Raw genomic sequence first — 20,738 nt, 5'->3', positions numbered from 1 at the left:
TTGAATATAATGTTTCTTCCTTGAAGACTAAGATAACCTTGTGTTTCTGTCAGGGCTCTACATCAGCATCATTGTTGAGGTCATCACATACGACATATGATGTACCCGGCATGAACTGTGTGAAAAAAAAATGCACCAGCATCCGAACGTTGTTTTCAGTCATATGAAATAAACAAAAGTAATGGCCTCGTGTATTCCGTTCTCTGTAAAACGTATTAGTGATCTCTGAAAAGGATCTTATTCTATTTGTGGAGCAGGCTTCGGATTAAAGGGCCGCTTCATCGGACGTAAATTGAGATCCATCCATTGAGCCACTGAAGGTTAGAGCTACATAAAAGCGTCTTACCTGCATATCTGGATGGATGGTGTCGCGGCTTGTGCATTTGAAATAGACATCATGAGCTTGCCTTGAGTCGAGGCTCGTCTTTAACCCCTATTCCGTGTGTCGTAATGAAATAGACTGAGTCAGGCGGAGCGAGAGCTGCGGGTTTGAAGGGTAAATCGATTGGCCAGGCTTCTTATACCACTACTGTGGTATAAGACGTGATGAAAATCAAACTGCTGTTGATCATTTAACATAAGTACGGGGCGTGAATGGTTTATCTGTTCATATAAACTGTTTTAGAAAGTTTACTTCCGTTTATTAACAGAAGTAGGTTACACACGTGGCGATACGTGCAAACTGTCCCTTGTTCTCTATAAACCAAAGAAGCGGTTTATATATATATATATATATATATAAAATATTAACCGTTTATACATTCTAGACTTTAGGTTTAACAACATGTTCATCAATTGTTGAAATGAGTAACAACTGTAGCCTAAATCTTTTACACACTTACTTGTTTAGTTTATTTCACACTTTAACTGAACCACCGAAAGGTGGCAGCATAGACCAGGCTTTCCTGCAAGCGTTCATAAAGAGGACGCTTGTCAAGCAGCTGTCATGATTGTTTGCATTTATTTATTTAGCAGACGATCTTTTTAGCGTATAAGCCTAATGTTTTATTAAGTAGGCCTTCCCTGTGATTAGGCTGAATATCTACCGCATTACCACTGTTGCACCAAATTGTCTTCATTTGCGCGCCCAAATCATGCCATTGTTATTTTTCATAGTGAGTCCGTGCTTCTCCTTTGTGGATTAGCTCTGTTTGTGCTCTTAAACTCATATTTTATTTTACTTCAGAAAGAATGATGCAAGGGAAACCAGCTGTGTAGCCCAACATTTTTATTATAAAGTGTAGCACAATACATACATGTATAAACAAGTAAATACATAGCACATCCCCACAAAAAAGAGATTTCAGTGAACAACACAGAGTGTTTACAATTAAATAATCTGCACCAACCCAGGATACTGAAGTGTGAGGTGCAAATGTTTTACTATTAATAACCCTTAGGGTTTTACTAGGCGTTTTCAAGAGCCACCGACGATTTAACCCGCAATGGGTAATAAATCTAACCACGTTATGTACAGGTCACGCGCAGGATCTTTATGAAAACAAAAAATATGTGGGGTCTGTTCCATTACTATACACTGGACTGGAAAAAGCAAGTATACAATACTTATATGTTATTTGATGACTCGTAGGCTATTCATCAAGTAAATTTTAAAAGAGCCTACATAGGTTGCAGATATGTAGGCTACAATTCTGAAAGGCTTGCATTATAAGATCAGAACAATAGTCATTTGTATGGTAGATCTACCAAGGTCTCCAGACTTTGGCATCGGTGATCAGTGGCACAGGCTGAGGTTGACTGAGACTCGCAGCGTTGCTTTTTTCTGGGTTTACGATTCTTGAGCTGCTAGATTTCAAATTCAGAAGTTTTTGCTGGATTTGTGACATCATTCTGGAGCTCTGTGCACAGCAGTTCTGGCAGCCTGGTGTCTTGGGCATCATCGAACGCTGGATGAACTCGTTGATGCGATGGCGGGTTTCTGTGTCGAGGTTGGTTTGCGGTAGGCGAGCTGAAACGCGCTGTAGGCAGGTTATGTACCCCTCTTTAAAACTAACGGCACCATCTGTAAGCAAAGAAATATACAGTTTAGTTTGCTTTGAAAACTAGTTTACATCAGACGACCATAATATGAATTGAAATGGAAACTATATCTAAAGAAAACTGACCTTTAGACGGAGTGTATTGAATATCAGTCAGGAATCGAACGGTCATCTCCAAAATGTCAGCTTTCTCCAGTTTAGAATAACGGCAATTCTGAAAAAGAGAACAGGCAACGGTAAGAAAAAACGTAACACACGTCAGCACTTCACGTTGAAGACAGACTATCTAAATCTATAATGTGTTTAGCCTATGAAAAAAACTTACATCTTTGCCTGTGAGCGGGAGAATAAGCGCTTTTAATCGGTTGAGGCTCTCGTTGATGCGCGCTCGTCGTTTTTTTTCCAGTAAGGGTTTCAAGGTTTTTCTCAGTTCGTTTGCCTCCTTTCTCATGGCCACGGTACGGGGCGCATAAGACAGAGCAGATACAGCAGTGGCGTTAGGAGTCATGTTGAGGTTTTCAGTGGGAAGGTCGTCTGTGCTGGATCTAGAATCCGCGCGGGGTTTATATTCCTGACCAGCGCGTCATGGGAACGCCCCCACGCCTCAGACAACTCCTCTGGCCAAATAACTTTAGACTGTAGAACAAAAGGACGCGTCTGTAGCGTGTATAAATTATATTCAACTCTTAATCTCATTTTGAAAATCAATATGTATAAACCAAAATATATTGGTTTATATCCAATATACTGTAATTTAATTTTTGCTCTTTCTCCCATAATGTCATATTTAGACTGAGAATTTTTGACAATCAGCTTTGACCGCTTGTATTTAAACTACTATTTATATTTATTATTTGACTCATTTAACCAAACTTTTAACATATGTTAATGCATCTTTTATAGCCTCCAACTCTACTTTTTCACCGTTGAACATATAAAAGCCTGAAATCTGTTTTGGACCTATTTAGATCTATTATTTAATGTTACAATACTTTTTCTATTGTTCTTTCATATAGATGCTTGCGAAGAAAACATGTTAATGAGAAGAAGAGGGATGCTGGCGACGCGTAAGGATACGGGATTTGGATCCAGTTTAGGGCGGAATAAGCATTCATAATTTAAATAAAACAGACAGATTCCCAAGCCACGCCGTTTTAACGTAACATCTGTCTATAAATTGTGATGAACAATAGTTTTCCCCCCTCTCTTATGATGACGTGGGTCTTACACCTGTACCTCTGGCGTTCATTGGGAGGGGTTGAGCGCACGCGTCCCCCAGCAGACTGCTAGTTGCAATGCAAACCAATATGTGATTACCACATACAACAAACATTGGTTGAACGTATAGTGCTCGTCTTCACACATAGAATCCACATTAATTTGTTTGTTTTACATTATAGGACGTGGACTATGCAAAAATCAGTGTACGTTTGCGTACGCACGTCTGTTGTATGTTATATTTTCTCTTAGACTTTTGTAACTGCATGAAAACAAAAAAAGACGTTTGACCCATGATAGTTTGTCAAATATTTTCAGCTAGGGGTCCTTGGAGCCCCATGGGATCCACGCGTCCAGCACGCGTCATGGAGAGGTTTCCAGATGGCCTCCCCTCAACCAACCCCCCTTTTAATGATGCTGTAACTTGTGCCCCTCATCTTTCCTTAAGTTCCTAGTCTTTCGTTGTTTTCTAAAAGCTTTTTTGGCGTCGTTGACCCATCTGCATGCGCCACGTCAATGGTTTTGAATTACAAAATGATCAAACAAAAGAGAAGCGTTATTCGTTTATTTTGCGCGCAGACATGTCGCTGTTTTTCCATACATTATTGAATATCCAGTTCGGTGAATATAAACGCGCTATTTCCTTCTGTTTGAGACGCGTCTTCTAGCAGAAGTTACACCAGATATAGCAATTTTATTATATGCAAATTGATACAGAACGTGTTCAAAATACGACCACATTTAAAGGGAAAAGAAACGGGAAATGCAAAACGTACCTATGTCAACAGATTTAAAAATGTATCTTATTTGAGCTAGTTATATGCAAGTAGTGTGACTTTTGTTTTATTTTAGTTATTGTTTTATTTGCTGTACGCGAGTACCAATAGCTATGTTTGCAATAATAAAATGAACACAAGGGAGCGTCAGAGTGGCGATGTCAGTACGTGCCCTGCACGCGCCCCGTTCCCCCATGGGTCCTTTATTTAGGGAGCGTGTCAGCCAATGTTTCACTTAAGATGCGTTCAGTTACAACTCTTTTTGTTCCTTTTTTGTATTTTAGCGTGGGTGCCCCATCTGTGGCATCATCATAGCGTACACTCACACAGAGACCTTTTGTCTAAACTCATTCCAGTACGTGGGAACAAGGTAGTTTTAAGGATCAAAATCCAGTAAGATGAGCTGCACAAGCTGCACAAAACCCTAGTCGAAAACCCTTTGAATATACTAGTGGGGGAGGTTACTAATGACAGTTAACGGTATGTAGCATGTTAAAACACTATTCTTATTTGTTAGTTGGTCTGTTTGTGTCAATTGGTCAGCCATAAAGATACATGCTCACTTTATAGTATGTTGCCTTATGCAGAAGAATGTACCTATGCCGATAACATTTGAAAGTTGATTTTTATATTGAAAAGTAAGTTACTTATTAGAATTTGGTTGTTTTCTGTGGTGGTGCTCTATTTCAATTCTAGCCTTTTTATTCTGTACTAATATACTCATTCTGAGGCATACATGTATGTGGACATCCTCTTCCTACAAATAGTTTTCAGTATTCTAGTTTTTCTTTGTGGACAAATCTTAATGTTATAAACACGTTCTCACTCCCAACAAGCGTCCATATGTGATGAGTTGTGAGTGAGAACTTGTTGAAATACCATAGAATGACGTTGTAGTTTGGTTCAAACTTTTGAAAAAAGTTTCAGAGAGTGCATAAGTCTCTAGAATATCATTTTATGTATAGCATTACAAGATTAAGATGTTTTCACAGCAATTACTGGAATAGCTAAATCTTTTAATTAGAAGTCTATATATCACTGCTAAAATATGCTGTTAAATTTGTAAATACTGGGAGCTGTGGTTGCCAGAAATTCACCATAAACATTGGTTAAAATGTTTGAATTATGGTATGGCATATTAATGCCTGTATAATTTACAACCATATATTTCATTAAGTGATATATTATTAATAAATATACTTAATATATTTAAATTTAATTAATATACTTATTAAATATACACAAATTAAACTACTTAAATCTGCTTTTTACCTTAAAATATACTGTTAACCACCAAAAAAGGCAGGTGGTACAACAGAAAGTCACATCAAAGTTCATAGAGTTCAGAGTAACATACCACAATGAATAACACATAACATGTACATTACTATTACATAAAGGAGAAGAAACAACATTATATAAAATATCATATGCGATGTGTCACACAGGAACTTCTGGAAATGTCCTTTTCCTTTTTTTCACTGTAAATTATATCATTTATAGTTTTACTTGCAAAAACTATAAATTTGACAGTATTTTACAGTAAAATGACATATAATGTGATGCAACTATTTGCAGTTTTTTTGCTATGGTAAGGTAATTCACAATAAACCAAATGGGTCACTGTTAGTAAAACAATTATCACAGTGATCTGAACACTTTGTAATGGTAAACATATTGTAAGTTTTCATTAATTTCATACAAATTACAAATATGTATAATTTTCTCAAAACACTTTGCACAAAACTCTTAAACATTTTCACAATATAGTTCACACAGCCAACCAAGACTTTAATACATCAGGGAAAACAATTGCAGCTCTTTTTATTAGTTTTATTCAAATCACAAACATTGATGTTACATTTTTCCAAACACATCAACAAACAAAACTCTGTTGCACATGGAATGATGAGAGGACAAGTGGAACAGGAAAGAGAAAGAGAAAAGGAGGAGAGGGCATGGGAAGAATAGGAGTTGTGGGAGAAGAGATTGTAGGATGGAAGGCATTGTGGAAAGAGCATGAGGAGAATCTATGAGAAGACATGGGCAAAGAGGAAAGGGACAGCAGGATAGAAGAGGGAAACTGAAGATACAGACAAATTTAGAATAAAATGAGTCATCCTAAATGACCATATGATAAATTATGGCATTTTCTTGAGAGAAGCTGGGAAACAGATCCAATACTATGGTTTCCCACTTCAATATGTATGAGTATCTTGTGGAAGGATCACTGAGAACCAAGAAGTATGACCACATGAGCCCGGTTCTGTCAAGATGAATGTTTTAGCTCCTCCGTACCTGAGGAAGCTCTTATCCCATTATAGTCCTTCAGGTTCATTGCAGCCTCAGGATTCTGGCCAGTTGATAATACCTAGAAAATTAAAAATCAACTGCAGGTGGGAGACGTTTTACTGCTTAGCGCCCAAACTTTAAAAATAGAATTCCTAGTGTTGTCCAGGAAGCAGACACACTCTGTAAGTTTAAATCTAGATTAAAGACCTGTTAAAAGATCTGTTAACCTAGCATACAAATAACACAGTATCACATTTATATAATTCAAACCCAGTAAGAGTTTGTTAGGCTGCATGAATTAGGTCACCTGGAATCAGGAACACTTCCCATAACACCTCAACTTTCATGTTTCAACCTGCTGGACAGACTACAATTCTTCCATTCCATCTAATGCCGGAGTGTCGCATCCTGATCTTCAAGCAGAAGGAGCTGAATGCAAAATGTTTTTAAATATTGATCCACAAATCTGACTTGTGATGCAGCCAGGAATCATAAATCACACCATGTTTAACCCCCAAATGAGCCTGGTTTTTTTTTTTTCACATGGTTCTTTTCTCCATTTTTGTCACCTGATGGAGTTTGGGTTCCTTGCCACTCTCTCCTTTGGCTTGCTTAGTTGGGGTTTAAAAGACACTGAATATTCAGTAATGTTACCAAATTGACTACACTGACACTATCAGATGAGAACTCAGTATTCTGTATAGATACTTTATAGCTAAATCAAAGTCGTTTCATAATTGACAAATTTTACAACATTGAAACTGGACTGAATCAACATTGAACTGACTCAAGCTAAATATCAACACTATTGTCTTCTGAAGAGCTGCTTCTTATAGCTCTGTTTCATAATAGATGACCTTTACAAAGGTCAAACACTGAACTGACTTCAGCTGAATAATGACACTGTTGTCTTTTAGATCTGCTTTACAGCAGAATTTGAATTTGTCTCATATTTGTTTCATCATTGATTCTGTTATTTTCCTGTTTATTACTGTGAAGCTGCTTTGAAGAAGAATCTGTATTGTATAATAAAGCGCTAAAGGTGACATGACTTGACTATTGTACTATAATATAATTGTTGATACATTTGTAGTTCTGGAAAAGCGTTAGAGTGGCAAGTTCTATAAATGTCCAAAGATTTTTCTGAATTAAAATCACAATGGAAGAGGCCTGTGGAGATATTGAGGCAGAAGCTTGTCAACCATAAATTCAACATTAAAGGGTTAGTTCACCCAAAAATGAAAATAATGTCATTTATTACTCACCCTCATGCCGTTCCACACCTGTAAGACCTTTGTTCATCTTCGGAACGAAATTAAGATATTTTTGTTGAAATCCGATGGCTCAGTGAGGCCTGCATAGCCAGTAAAGACATTTCCTCTCTCAAGATCCATTAATGTACTAAAAACATATTTAAATTAGTTCATGTGAGTACAGTGGTTCAATATTAATATTATAAAGCGACGAGAATATTTTTGGTGCGCCAAAAAAAACCAAAATGACACATAGTGATGGCCGATTTCAAAACACTGCTTCATGAAGCTTCGGAACGTTATGAATCAGCGTGTCGAATCATGATTCGGAGAGGAAATGTCATTGCTGGCTATGCAGGCCTTACTGAGCCATCGGATTTCAACAAAAATATCTTAATTTGCGTTCCAAAGATTAACAAAGGTCTTACGGGTGTGGAACGGCATGAAGGTGAGTAATAAATTACATTATTTTCATTTTTGGGTGAACTAACCCTTTAAGCTTGCAGTTTATGGACAGTGTTGTCACTCTGCTCCTCCATTTACTTTTTCCATCAATTCTCCAAACCGCTTTATCCTCTGCAGAGTCACAGGGACGCTGGAACCTATTCCAGCATTAGGACCACAGGCGGGGGACAACCTGGACAGATGGCCAGTCTATCACAGGGCTCACACATAAACATACACATTCACACCTACAGGTCAATGCTGCATATGTTATGCATTGTGGGGGAAACTGGAGTACCCAGAGCACACAGAAATGCCTCCTGGCTTAGCTGGGACTCGAACCGAGGACCTTCTGGCTGTGAAGCTGCGGTGCAACCGTGTGCTCCAAATTCCTTTTTGTAAAAAACAATTAAACTTGATTGTACCTTATTGTTAGACATGAGAAGAAAAGGATGATTGGTTTGCTTACACTGGTAATTATAGATACTATAATAAATATAATACTTATAGATACTATAGTAAATTTAATACTATATATAATATATACATGTAGCATATAAGTATCTGTAATTATACTGTAGATATTATGTATTTAATTTCAAGCCTGTTATTTTTTTCAAGATTTATAAGCCGTCGCCTTTATTTATATAGCGCTTTATACAGATCATTTCAAAGCAGCTTTATAGTGATAAACAGGAAAGTAATGATTCAATGATGCAAACAGAATTCAATTCTGCTGTAAAGCAGTTCCAAAAAGACAATAGTAAACAGACATTATTCAGTTGAAATCAGTTTAGTGTTGATTCAGTTTCAAAAACTGTGTAAAGTTCATTAATTATGTAATGAGTTAATCAGTTATGCAATTCATCTATAAAGCAGCTCTGGAGAAAACAGATGACAACATTGTCAAAACAATCCCCGTTCACACAGATCCCCGAAAACGACTAAAAACTTTCTATCATGCAAGCCAGGCCAGTAGTTGGCGATGAATTGTCTCAACTTGTTAAATCATCTAAATCAGAGATGTCCAATCCTGCTCCTGGAGGGCTACTGTCCTGGGGTGCGTTTCCCGAAAGCATCGTTAGACAACTATGGTCGTAAGTCACATTGAAATCTATTGGTAACGACGGAACGTGCGACCACAGTTCGCTTTGGGAAATGCACTCCTGCAGAGTTTGGCTCAAACCCCAATTAAACACACGAAACAGCTAATCAAGGTCTAACTGGGCATACTAGAAACTTCCATGCAGGTTTGAGCTAAAATCTGCAGAACAGTGGCCCTCTAGGATGGAGTTTGGGCACCCCTGATTTAGATTATTTAACCAGTTTAGACAGTTCTTCCTCTCCTATAGCAATGAATGGATGGAATTGTTCCTCAGGGGGTCTATAATGCACTGTCTGATACGATACTGTAGCAAATAGTTGCATGGTTATAATTTTCTCTCTGATAATATCAATTTTGTAAGTAAAGAATTTTATAAAGTCATTACTGCTGTGCTATTTGGAAATGTCTGCACCTGTAGATGCATTAATTTAGCCACTGTATCAAATAAATGCCTAGGGTTGTGTTTGTTTTCTCCTAAAAGATTTGAAAAGTAAACAGATCTAGCAGTTTTTAAAGCCTTTCTGTAGGAAGAAATACTATCCTTCCACACAATGCGAAATAGTTTTGTTTTCTTCCAAAAGCGCTCCATTTTCCGGGCTGCTCTCTTGAGGGTGTGAGTGTGCTCATTATACCATGGTATTGGACTGTTCTTCTTAATCTTCTTTTAACATTAGGGACCAACCGTGTCTAAAGTGGTATAAAAGAGAGAGTCCATAGTTTCTCTTACAACATCAAGTTTTTCTGAGCTATCGGATATTCTGAGGATTTTCTAAATCAGGAAGATTATTTACAAAGCAATCTTTAGTGGTAGAAATGAAGCTCTAGCGCAAGTTCTGCCGGGAAAACTTAAATGTTATGTCACCTATTAGTTCAGATCTAACCAATTATTATCTAACACTTGGAGTATAAAAGATCGGTACTTACACGTCTGAGTTCGCAGATGCTGACGCAAACCTTCACCTCCATCCTCCCCACCACCACCACCACCAGGATGGTCCCTGTCCATACTTCCCGGGGGTCGGCTACGCCCCTGCCTTCGTCTTCAAGCAGGAAGCGCAAAGTCCGCAACCCTCAGGATGTGAGCTACGGACGGGGCCTATGCCAAAGAATCTTATCTTGTGATATTTTGCTTGCAGGTAATGGTAATAAATAAAATGCTGGTAATAAATATCATTGTTTCGTTATCTTGCCTCCCGAGTCTTTCCGGTAGAAGTGACAGTTCTACCATATTTGTAACAAGGAATTGATTTTGTCTGGCTAAGTCACCAACAATTAAGACTTCATCTGTAGCCAGTTAACTCAGATAGCAAGTACAAATGTCAAAAGGAATTTATCATTTACTAAAATAAGGTTACCATATATAAAGCACTAACTTCAAAAGAATTATACTTGAAACCAGGTTTCTGTCAAACAGTCACAATTCATGTTGGTTTATTTTCATTTGCATGGACTTTTAGTTTGTATCTTCCAGTTACCTGTTTCCCACCAGTCATTAGTTGTCATGGACATTCATTCAATCATCACACCTGTTCGTTATTTAGTCATCATCACTGTGTATTTAAGTTCCTCTTTGTGCTTCAGTCAGTTGTTCGGTATTGTCGTTTCTACATACTGTGATATTTTCATTTGTCTGCTCTTCTACTCTTCCATTATTTGAGTTTGTTCTTTTTAATAAATACTTTGTTTTGTAACTTTCGGCCTCATCATCGTCTGGACTAAACCGTGACAGTTAAATATCTGTTTTTTATTTGTTAAACCAATTAAATTATTACCCTTAAATGAGTTTGGGAGATTTTGTATTTACTAGTTTACATTACTTGTATTTATACAATCTCTTTATATTATGTTATCTGACTTCTCTGATGTGAGCATCTAGCAGATGGTCAGTTTAGCCAGTCTGTCTGCTTCCTGACCAGTTAGTCAAGTATCATGTTGAAATTAAATTAAATTTAGTTTAGTTAAATTAAAATTCAGCACAACACTGGAACAGAACAATGTACAGGGCTTGTTAAACTAGTGCACATTCAAAATCAAATCTAAAGCCCTTGCATTTTTACTATCCTCGATTAAAGTTTGGATGCATGTCTCTAATTCTGAAATCTTCTCTGTCAGCCTACCAATTTCGCTGCATTTATCATATGTGAATCCTTGCTGCTGACAGAGAAGCCTGTTTTAAACACGTGGCAAGCAGTGCAAGCAAAAAAATAATGCCATGACTCACCGTGTTTGTTGACTGATTCCGACTTACCACTTGTTTGATGGACTCGTACAATATGGAGCGCAAGAGAGAAAAGAGACAGTAAGCACTCATGATAAGTTAACAGGCTAGAAATGCAAACAAGTTGTGCTAGCAATAACGATTTACATTAAAAGCTAGCGGTGTCAGATTAACGTGTTAGATAATATCAGATATATGGTAATGATTAAGTTATATTTAGAAGTTTAAGTGATAAAGAGTGATAGTAAGAACAAAAAACAAAGTTACACAGACCTACAATAGCAAAACACTTAGCAGCAAGGCAGGCGGGAACCACAGTAATACGAAATTGAAGTTAATTTCACCCATATTTCAACAGTGAGTTTAGTGTCTTTTGCTTTGATTTAGCTTCTTTCTCCTCCTCTTCACAAAGATAATCAGAAGTGGGTTATAGCCTGAACATGAAATGGTTGGCATACACAGCATTTCTTTAAATGTTCTTGCCGTGCATATTGTGCTCCAGTGTGAATTGTTTTGAATATGTGTTTCTCATAACAATGAGTTTTGAGATTTTGAAAGAAATAAAGCATCAGTTCTTCAGAATTCATAAAAATATTAAAATTGGAACAAAATTAAGTCCAAAATATGAAAAGGCAAAGTTCTCTATGTTCACTCACGCTGAATGCCAGATGGCTTGTAGGCCCCTATATGTTTTTTTGAAAGGACTGACCATGTGTTGAAGATTTGTTTCTGTTTTTCCAAGCCTAAAACTGCGATCTCCATGGTACCAATTTCAGGAGCAATTTCAATTTAAGAAGACACAGAGTATTCATTTTCAAAAGTGTTTTTTCATATTAATACATAATGTAATGATGATTTATATTTCTTTATTTAGTTCCTCATATTAATGCAGTTATTTCTTCATGTATAAAGGGATGGTGAACATTTGTCTAAATTATTAATTTATGCTTTCATTCTTTTTACAGAGTGTTTAAAACAATTAGCTGTTACATGTTGGTATCAGAAGGTTCTCAATATAAGTACTTGCCAGTCCTACATGCTTAAGATAAACATTTTTCTGTGTTTTTGAGTATTGGGAGGTTGTGTGATGTAGTTTGAATTAAATTCAACCCTCCTCCATGCTTGTGACATGATGCTGTGTACTGGGACTAGACATCCTTACCAAAATTGTCTGAACTATGAACTCATTGTTCTCTTTCATTAAACCCAAGCATTTCAGTAAGACAACCCCCTCTCTCAAGAGGATTAGCAGCTTCTTGCCATATGCAAACAATAAAAATATTGTCCTAAGTTATGACACAACTCTCCTTAACAAGCTGCATTATTTGGTGTATCAAATAAATTGCATTTTGTAAATATAAACAAATTTCGATTTTGATTGCTGACACACACTTAAAAAAAAAAAAAAAAGTCAGGACAAACCCAAAAAACCCAAGTTAAACTGTTTTGAAACAGTCCACAATTAGCAAAAAGGGAAATGGTAATAGGTGAGGGTATCGTGATTGGGTATAAAAGGATCATTCACCAAAGGTGCAGTCTTCACAAAGATGGCAAAATGGCAAGCAAAGATGGGTCATGGCTCACCACTTAGTGCCAAATTTCATGAGAGAATTATCAAGCAATTAAAAAATCACATTTCTCAATGCAAGATTGCAATATATTTAGGTCTTTCAGCATCCACCATACATAATATTGTGAAAAGATTCAGGGAATCCAGAAAAATCTTAGTCCATGTAGGGCAAGGCAGGAGATCTCCATTGAATATGTGTGACCTTTGAGCCTTCAGATGGCATTGCATGAGAAACCATCATGCTACTGTGTTAAATATAGCCATATGGGCTTGGGAGTACTTTGGAAAACCATTGTCACTCAACACAGTCTGCTGCTGCTTCAAGAAATGCAAATTAAATCTCTGTTACGCAAAGAGAAATCTAAACATATTTTTATGCAGAGATTTCACTGAGTTCTCTGGGCCCGAGCTCATCTCAGAAATGTGTGCTGTGGTCAGATGGGTCCATATGTCAGCATGTTTTTGGGAAAATAGAAATTAAGTTCCCAGTTCCAAAGATGAAAGGGACCATCCAGACTTTCATTAGCGACAGGTGCAAAAGCAAACATCTGTCATGGTATGGAGGTGCATCAGTGCAAACGGTATGGGTGACTTGCATATGTTTTAAGGTACCATTGCCAAAGAGGCATATATTGGGATTGTACAGAGACATATACTGCCATCAAGATGACATCTTTCCTGGGAAGCAAGACAATGACAGGCCTCATTCTGCACATGCTACAACAGAGTGATTTCTTAGGCACTCTACACCATAGAGTGGATGTGCTTGACTGGACTGCCTGGGGTCCAGATCTGTCTCTATTGAAAATATGTGGCCCATCATTCATGAAAAGGAGAATCAGGCAATGACAACCATGATCTGTTGAGCATTTCTGTTGAGATTTGTCAAACATTAACACATGTGATTAATTCAAAATTAAATCTCTGAATCACATGTAATTGCGCCATTAATATAATATGTCACGAAGATGATATTAGAAGTTGGGAGTTTATCACACTGAGCATCTACAATGGCTATTCTAATCTCTTCAAACCTTTTAACCCGATTTTGCTTCTCTGATTTGGATCAGATCATTTTAAGCCAGTAAACTCTGGGAAAATTTTGAGTCCAATGATCCAGTAAGTGAATTAATTCAACCAATCAGTCCAAATAGCTCTAATGTAAAGAAAACCAAGCTGTGTTAATTACAGACTGAACGGAACATCATCCCACTGCTGCCAGATGATACGCAAACTACATTTCTTGGCTGGAAAAAGCAAACCAGCATCTAGCTAGTAATGTTTTGATGAATGAGGATTACAATCAAGGTAAAGATGATTGCATTGACGTACAGGAATCGTACAGTAAGCCTGCAAAGTCTGTTATATTGATGTGCAAACAAACGTTTTATGTGTGCTTTCGAAGCACTGATCGCACATTGTATATGCACATACGAAAAATCTAATGACAATTGCCTCTGCATGAGTCAGGCATTTGATTATACAGAGGCGAGCATCCAACCGAACTTGAATGACACACGAGAACAAACCTCTTCCGTAAGCTCAAACGTGATGTATAACCAATAAGGTTCATTCTTGTGTGTTAAGCAGCACGTTTGAGCTTCTGGATGAGGTTTGTTCTCGTGCGTCATTCATGTTCTGTTGAGCAACTGTTTATGTCTGCTGATCAAGGTTTATATGTGAGTAAAAGCCTAAATTAAATCTGTTCATTATAAAAAGTGATCGAGTCTCTTGAGAAAATTTGGACTGAACCGCTCGATTCATATAGATTCATTTTCCAATCTCTTTATGAACTTTTTGAAGCTTTGCAAAGGCAGTCTATGGAGGGACAGACATCTCTCAGATTTCATCAAAAAGATCTTCATTTGTGTTCTGAAGATGAACGAAAGTCTTATGGGTTTGGAAAGACATGAGGGTGAGTAATTAATGACAAAATTTTCATTTTGGGGTGAACTATCCCTTTAAGTGGATGCAGACCAGGAGGAAAATTTAAGTGCAGGCAAAGAGTTGACTGAGTTTAGTTCACTTCATTTTTTACGTTTTGTTCATTTTATAATCGGAGTTGTATTTTGTAGAATTGCGTTGTTTATATTTCAGGCACAAAGTTTTTGTTTTAGTGGCCTCCACTGTCACTGGTAAATACAACCTCAGATGAACAACAACATGTCATATTAGACCATGTCATTATTTATTTAACAAAATCTAGGCCAAAATGGAAAAGATATGGGTGACAAACTATAGTACACCCTTACTGCTTCCATAGGAATTAAGAGGGTAAGTAGCAGTCAGGCACTGCTAATCAAATGTCTTTGATTAATTGATCATCAGCAAGTGTAAGCAGCTCTATAAAAGCAGAAGCTTTGGCAGTTTGCTGGTCTGGAGCATTCAGGTGTGTGTTAACACAATGCCAAGGAGGAAAGACATCAGCAATGGTCTTAGAGAAGCAATTGTTGCTGCCATCAATCTGAGAAGGGTTATATGGCTATTTCCAAACAATTTGAAGTCCATTATTCTATAAGGAAGATTATTCACAAGTGGAAAACATTCAAGACAGTTAACAATCTTCCCATGAGTGGACGTCCCAGCAAATTCACCCCAAGGTCAGACTGTGCACTGCTCAGAAAAATTGTGAAACACCCAAGCACATCACTTCAGACTCTACAGGCCTCAGTTAGCATGTTAGATGTTAAAGTTCATGGCAGTATAATTAGAAAAAGACAAGACAAGTATGGCATGTTTAGAAAGGTTGCCAGAAGAAAGCTTCTTCTCTCTAAAAAGAACATGGCAGCACAGCTTAGGTTTGCAAAGTTGCATCTGAACAAACCTCAAGAAATCTGGAGCAATGTCCTTTGGACAGATGAGATCAAAGTGAAGATGTTTGGCCATAATGCACAGTGCCACGTTTGGCAAAAATTAAACACACCATATCAGCACAAACACCTCATACCAACTGTCAAGCACAGTGGTGAAGGGGTGATGATTTGGGCTTGTATTGCAGCCACAGTACCTGGGCACCTTGCAGTCATTGAGTCGACCATGAACTCCTCTGTATACTAGAGTCAAATGTGAGGCCATCTGTGCGACAGCTAAAGCTTGGCCGAAATTATTGAGTGAAAACAGCATCATAAGTTACCCTCATCTGAAGAGGGTTGTGAGAAGGAGGGGGAGATCAACTCAACAATATTTATACAATTGTTCAAAAAATGTATTAGAATTGTTGTTTAAGAGTTGAAATTATTTCAGAAAGTTCATATATTAGAATAGAAATAGGCCTACATGTTATTTAGGTAAGGTGGGGGGGGGGGGGGGGGACACACACACACACACACACAATGTCTATAACATCCTCAAAACAAAACGTTATAAAATGATTGAAAAAAAAGTTACAAAATGAAAAACATCACATTTCAATGTTATATATTCGAGATACCTTATATCCGAATGATTTTTAGAATGCACATTAGCTTCCATTACAACTGGATTCATCTTTACATTACATGTGTTTAATAACTGTTGATTTCCAAAGCACTAAACTGAAAGATAGCCATTCAAAACATTAACCGGAGGACAAACGTATTAAAAAGGTTTGTGTGGCCTGTTAAACTCTGCATGTACCACATATGCAGATTACAATGTATCTTTAATTTGGCCAAAGTTAAACATGTAATTATCTCCAAGCAGAGATTCTGTTGAATTAACCTCTATGTTTAATGTTTTTTTAGATTAGAAATGATTTTATATTTAAATACATCTGAAAGATAATTGAAAGTACAAAAAACACTTAGAGTCCCCCAGTGAATCTCGTTATAACAGATGCTAAATCGAAGATTGCTGATGTTGTTTCCCAATTTTCTTACCCATATCAGTGTATATAGGCTTAAGTGTGCCTATTTAATAAGAAACCAGTTTTGCTATTCATGTGTTCGATGTTTTGTCATTTTGTGTCCTGATTTATATATTTTTTTCTTTCGTCTACAACGTCCAGTTTTTTATTCCTCCAGTAGGACATTTTAAAAACGATTTCCAATGAATAAAAAACAAACAAGATTTCAAGAATTTCCAAGCAAAATGATTTTATTTTTTTGTTGCATCACAGTAACATTTTTGTGATTATGTTTCCTTCAGGGACATTCATTTTGCCAATAGTAATTAACACACAGTGTTTACGATTTCTTTGCACAGACCAAATGAAATAAAGTCAATTGTGCAAACCTCAGAAATACATTTTAACCCATGGGGTTTACAATTGTGTTGTTTACAACCCATAATATTTAAACCCCAACGAGGATTGCATAACGTTATGCTCATAGAATACAACTACTTCCATGATCTGTGCTCGCTGGCTCTCTTTCATTTACAAAGTAGCCACATTTTAGGTAATAAATACTTAAAAACATTACACGTAATCTCAATCACAGGCTTTGCATTTCAGCTCAAACTTACTATGACGAATAAATAATATACAAAGTTAATTATAAATAATTTCCCTGAAGCCTCCTGTTGCGTGTTTGGTCACCACGGTCTCCACATGTCCACAGCTGCCTGTGGCGCAGGCTGAGGTTGGCTGGGAGCTGACGCAGTACTGATGGAGTGGTTCTCCATTGTAGAGCTGTTGTTCCTCAAGCTCACAAGTCTCTGGTGCATTTGTGAAATCATTCTGGAGTTCTGAGCACAGCAGTTCTCGCAGGACGATGTCGCAGACACCATGGAGTGCTGGATGAACTCGTTAACGCGCTGACGGGTTTCTGTTCCAAGGTTAGACTGCGGCAGCATCACAGAGATGCGCTGCAAACAGGCTTTATAGCCCTCTTTATAGCTGTCTGTTTGACCTTTGGAGGGAAAAAAAAAAAAAAAATAAAATAAATATATTTGCCCCATTTGAATTAATGCAGATTCCAATTAAACGCTGATGGTGTAAAGAAAAGTAAATTAGGCCTACATCACTCACCTTTAGCTGATAAGGAAGGCAGATCTTTGAGGAACCGGACAGTCATTTCGAGAATGTCAGCTTTCTCGAGCTTTGAATAACGTGAAGCCTACAAATTGAAAGTGATTTGACACATTAGGATATTGTTCTGACACTGACACACACTTGGATGTATAGTAAGTAAAATGGTACGGCCATGCAAGTACCAAAGTTAAGATACTTACGTCTTTGCCGACCAGAGGGAGTATCAGTGTTTTTAAGTGATTGAGGCTCTCGTTAATGCGAGCCCGCCTTCTCTTTTCCATCAATGGCTTGAGAGTCTGAAAAAAAGAAAGAAATCGGTTAATGTGAGTGTGACTTTTTGGATACTACAAGGTCAGTCGTTAAAATGGTTCAGGGGTGTTCATTAAAGGATTCCAAAATCGTCCTCACCTTTCTCAATTCATGTGCCTCTTTTCTCTGAGCTACAGTCATTCGAGAACCGATTGAGTGGGAATGAGCTTCGGTAATAATGTTTGGAGTCATGATTTGATCGGTTGGTGTCTCTAAATGTGCTCTTGAGAGAAGAGTGGAGAGTTTTGTGGTCTGGGTGGGCGAGAGGGGTCTTTTATAGGGCTCTTTGGCGTGGAGGGAGGGCTTATTTTCTATTGTGCCTTCGGTTTGACGCAGAGGGGGATGCCATAGGGAGATCTGATCTGACTGTCCCAAAAGTTACCATCTGCTGAATGATGTTAGCTTCATCCAAATCATGGTGTGATTGATAACAATTTTGTCAATGTTTCATAGGCCTCTGCATCGGTTTGCATGTGCTCATAAACTATATTTAAATTATATTTTATATATATATATATATAAAATTCTTATGTAATTCACAATAAACCGTGGAAATTGAAACATAATTTAGAAAATACAAGTTCGTTTTCTGTTTCGCGTTCTGGTTTAATGTTCATTGCAAAATAAACAAGTCGCTACAATAGACTTTTAAAGTTTATTTGTACTGTCCCTCATTTTAACTTGTCATTGCTCTATTAAAATTTGTGCTATAGATATTTGTTTTACAAATAAAACCGTCATATATACTGATAAATAATACAGGGCATGCACGCAATAATCAACCAAGCCACGCTATAGTTAACATCTGCTTATGTTCGGACCATGTTGGATATACTAGGCCTAATGTCAGCAAATAGTGGACAAGTACATAGACTATATTTAAGTTAATATTGAGCTAATTCAATAGTAGGGAGGTTTGCAATACAACATAGTTTAAAAAATCACTAAAATATAAAAAGGAAAAATATATATATTGTTTAAAGTATAGGCCTATTTGTTTATGAATAAGGTTTTATTCGTATTATAGAACAGTATGCTTTTTTTCTTCTTTTTTCTAAACATTTCTTACTGCTTTTTTTCTGGTTGTATTTTCCAGTGTCCATACATTTTAGCTGTTCAGGGATGTATATTAAAGGCCTAACTTCTTTTTTCAAATCAGTGGTGATCTCACGCGCCTGACACGCGCCGTTACTATGTAACAGATGGATGTCTGTTCCTCCAATCACACCAAAGCGCGCCACTAATTTGAATCCCAACCCCCTCGAGTCAAGACTGCCAAACTCTTTAGTCACCTGTTTGCTATATTACTACCCTATCACGTTGCTGCGTTTATGGCGTGTCTTTCCAAAATATTGGCGTCTGTGTCTGAGCCATATGACCGAAAATGGCAATAAAGCCTCGAGGGGTGACACAAAGAGAATTGTTTTTCTTCTTCTTCTTTTTTTCTTTGTTGGGGGCTGAGGCAAGTAGGGAATAGGGTGACACGCATACATGTCCACAGCTTTTGCCTTTTTTGGTGTGTTGTCTGTGGTATAACAGTCAAACTCATTGGTGAAACTGAAAGTCTAACATTCTTGTATTATGTCTTTGCTATTTATAAGAGCAATTATTAATTGTGCGTTGAAGATCTTTTGAATGTTCCATCAGAGGCAGGCACGCGTCACAGTCTCCTAGCGCATCAATTAACCTTCGATGTACTAGTTGGCTTGTGCTGGTCTTGTCAAAAAAAATAAATAAATAAAATCTGTTGGAGTCATCTTTAGTATATAGCGTGGGTACCCCATCTGTGCAAGCTGAATAAATTGAATAAATAGACCGCATATATTCCAGAGAGTAAAAACTGAACTCAAACAGCCAAGTGTAACCTATAGGCTATCACTGTGAAATCATGGTTTATTAAACTGAAGTTCACTTGATATCATTATACACATTCAATGAATTGCAGGACAAACTTGAGTATGCTGATAAAATGGGTATTGCAAGGGTATTGCAGATGATCAGAGTGCTTATTTTCTGTTTGTCAATGTTTGACGTTGACCAGGTGTGTTTTATTCCTCACTGGTTTTGCTTGATTTAAACTTTATAATGTGTTCTCACTGATTAGTGAATTAGTCTTCATTCTACCAATAACATCTAAATTCTGTTTGAAATTGTAAATGTGAAATGAATGAGCGAAATAAGCAGTTATGGGGGTTTGCAAGGCTGTGCGTCTCAGCATCACGCTGAGACTGCAGCAGCAGAGCGAGTCTATTTTTTAATGCGCAGGGTAGTCGCTTTAAATATGAGTTCAATAATAAATAGCAGAATGTTTAAATATTAAATACCTACTAAAATCACTGGTGAGTCAAATCGACATTTTACATTTAGGCTGTTTGAATGCAGCAAGTGTCGAGATGGTCGCACTTTATAGGCTAATGATGGTTTTTTAAAGACGAATTTTAGTGCGTATATAGGCCTAATCGTTCGTTGTGTTTCTGCGTAATCTCTCAAATCTTAATGTATACTCTAATTCAAATGTCGTGGTTCTAACGACCTACCTTGAAAAAACATTCATGTCTTGCTCTACAGTGACAGCAACTACTCAAAACTACTCAACAGACAG

The 20,738-nt window shown here is 37.3% G+C and overlaps 3 protein-coding genes across 5 annotated transcripts in view; all 3 read right to left on the bottom strand.

Moving 5' to 3' along the window:
- acot7 (acyl-CoA thioesterase 7) overlaps window positions 1-605 on the bottom strand; it is an 89,635-nt gene extending 89,030 nt beyond the window's left edge. For 2 of the 3 annotated variants that reach the window (XM_051903497.1, XM_051903503.1), the window contains exon 1: window positions 347-605. In XM_051903497.1, coding sequence (XP_051759457.1) covers window positions 347-399 — 53 coding nt within the window. In that variant the 5' untranslated portion in view covers window positions 400-605. The remainder of the gene's footprint in view (window positions 1-346) is intronic. The other variant, XM_051903498.1, reaches the window with a different exon arrangement.
- A 618-nt stretch (window positions 606-1,223) lies between these two features.
- Window positions 1,224-2,551, bottom strand: hes2.2 (hes family bHLH transcription factor 2, tandem duplicate 2). The gene is made up of 3 exons (XM_051903526.1): window positions 2,326-2,551; window positions 2,127-2,214; window positions 1,224-2,023 (listed from the first exon to the last, which is right to left on the bottom strand). Exons 1-3 carry the CDS (start codon window positions 2,506-2,508, stop codon window positions 1,704-1,706), a joined length of 591 nt encoding a protein of 196 aa, XP_051759486.1. The 5' UTR covers window positions 2,509-2,551; the 3' UTR covers window positions 1,224-1,703.
- Window positions 2,552-17,436: 14,885 nt separating this feature from the next.
- hes2.1 (hes family bHLH transcription factor 2, tandem duplicate 1) lies at window positions 17,437-18,292 on the bottom strand. The gene is given in 5 exon segments (XM_051903530.1): window positions 17,437-17,588; window positions 17,590-17,705; window positions 17,825-17,912; window positions 18,028-18,123; window positions 18,236-18,292. Coding segments are annotated over 5 exon segments (402 nt in total). The 5' UTR covers window positions 18,278-18,292; the 3' UTR covers window positions 17,437-17,528.
- Between the last annotated feature and the right edge of the window lie 2,446 nt (window positions 18,293-20,738).

The sequence above is a fragment of the Ctenopharyngodon idella genome, chromosome 8 (genome assembly GCF_019924925.1).
Source record: "Ctenopharyngodon idella isolate HZGC_01 chromosome 8, HZGC01, whole genome shotgun sequence".
Classification (NCBI taxonomy): Eukaryota; Metazoa; Chordata; class Actinopteri; order Cypriniformes; family Xenocyprididae; genus Ctenopharyngodon; species Ctenopharyngodon idella.
The sequence above is the reverse complement of the archived record's forward strand: the minus strand, read 5'-3'. Positions and strand labels throughout refer to the sequence as shown.

What these genes read in the sequence shown, in the direction of transcription:
- hes2.2 (XM_051903526.1), bottom strand. Translation starts at nt 2,508, where the DNA reads ATGACTCCTAACGCCACTGCTGTATCTGCTCTGTCTTATGCGCCCCGT. An exon ending in TCCCGCTCACAGGCAAAGAT is followed by an intron (nt 2,215 to 2,325) that starts GTAAGTTTTTTT and finishes TCTCTTTTTCAG; the next exon opens with AATTGCCGTTATTCTAAACT. An exon ending in TCAATACACTCCGTCTAAAG is followed by an intron (nt 2,024 to 2,126) that starts GTCAGTTTTCTT and finishes CTTTGCTTACAG; the next exon opens with ATGGTGCCGTTAGTTTTAAA.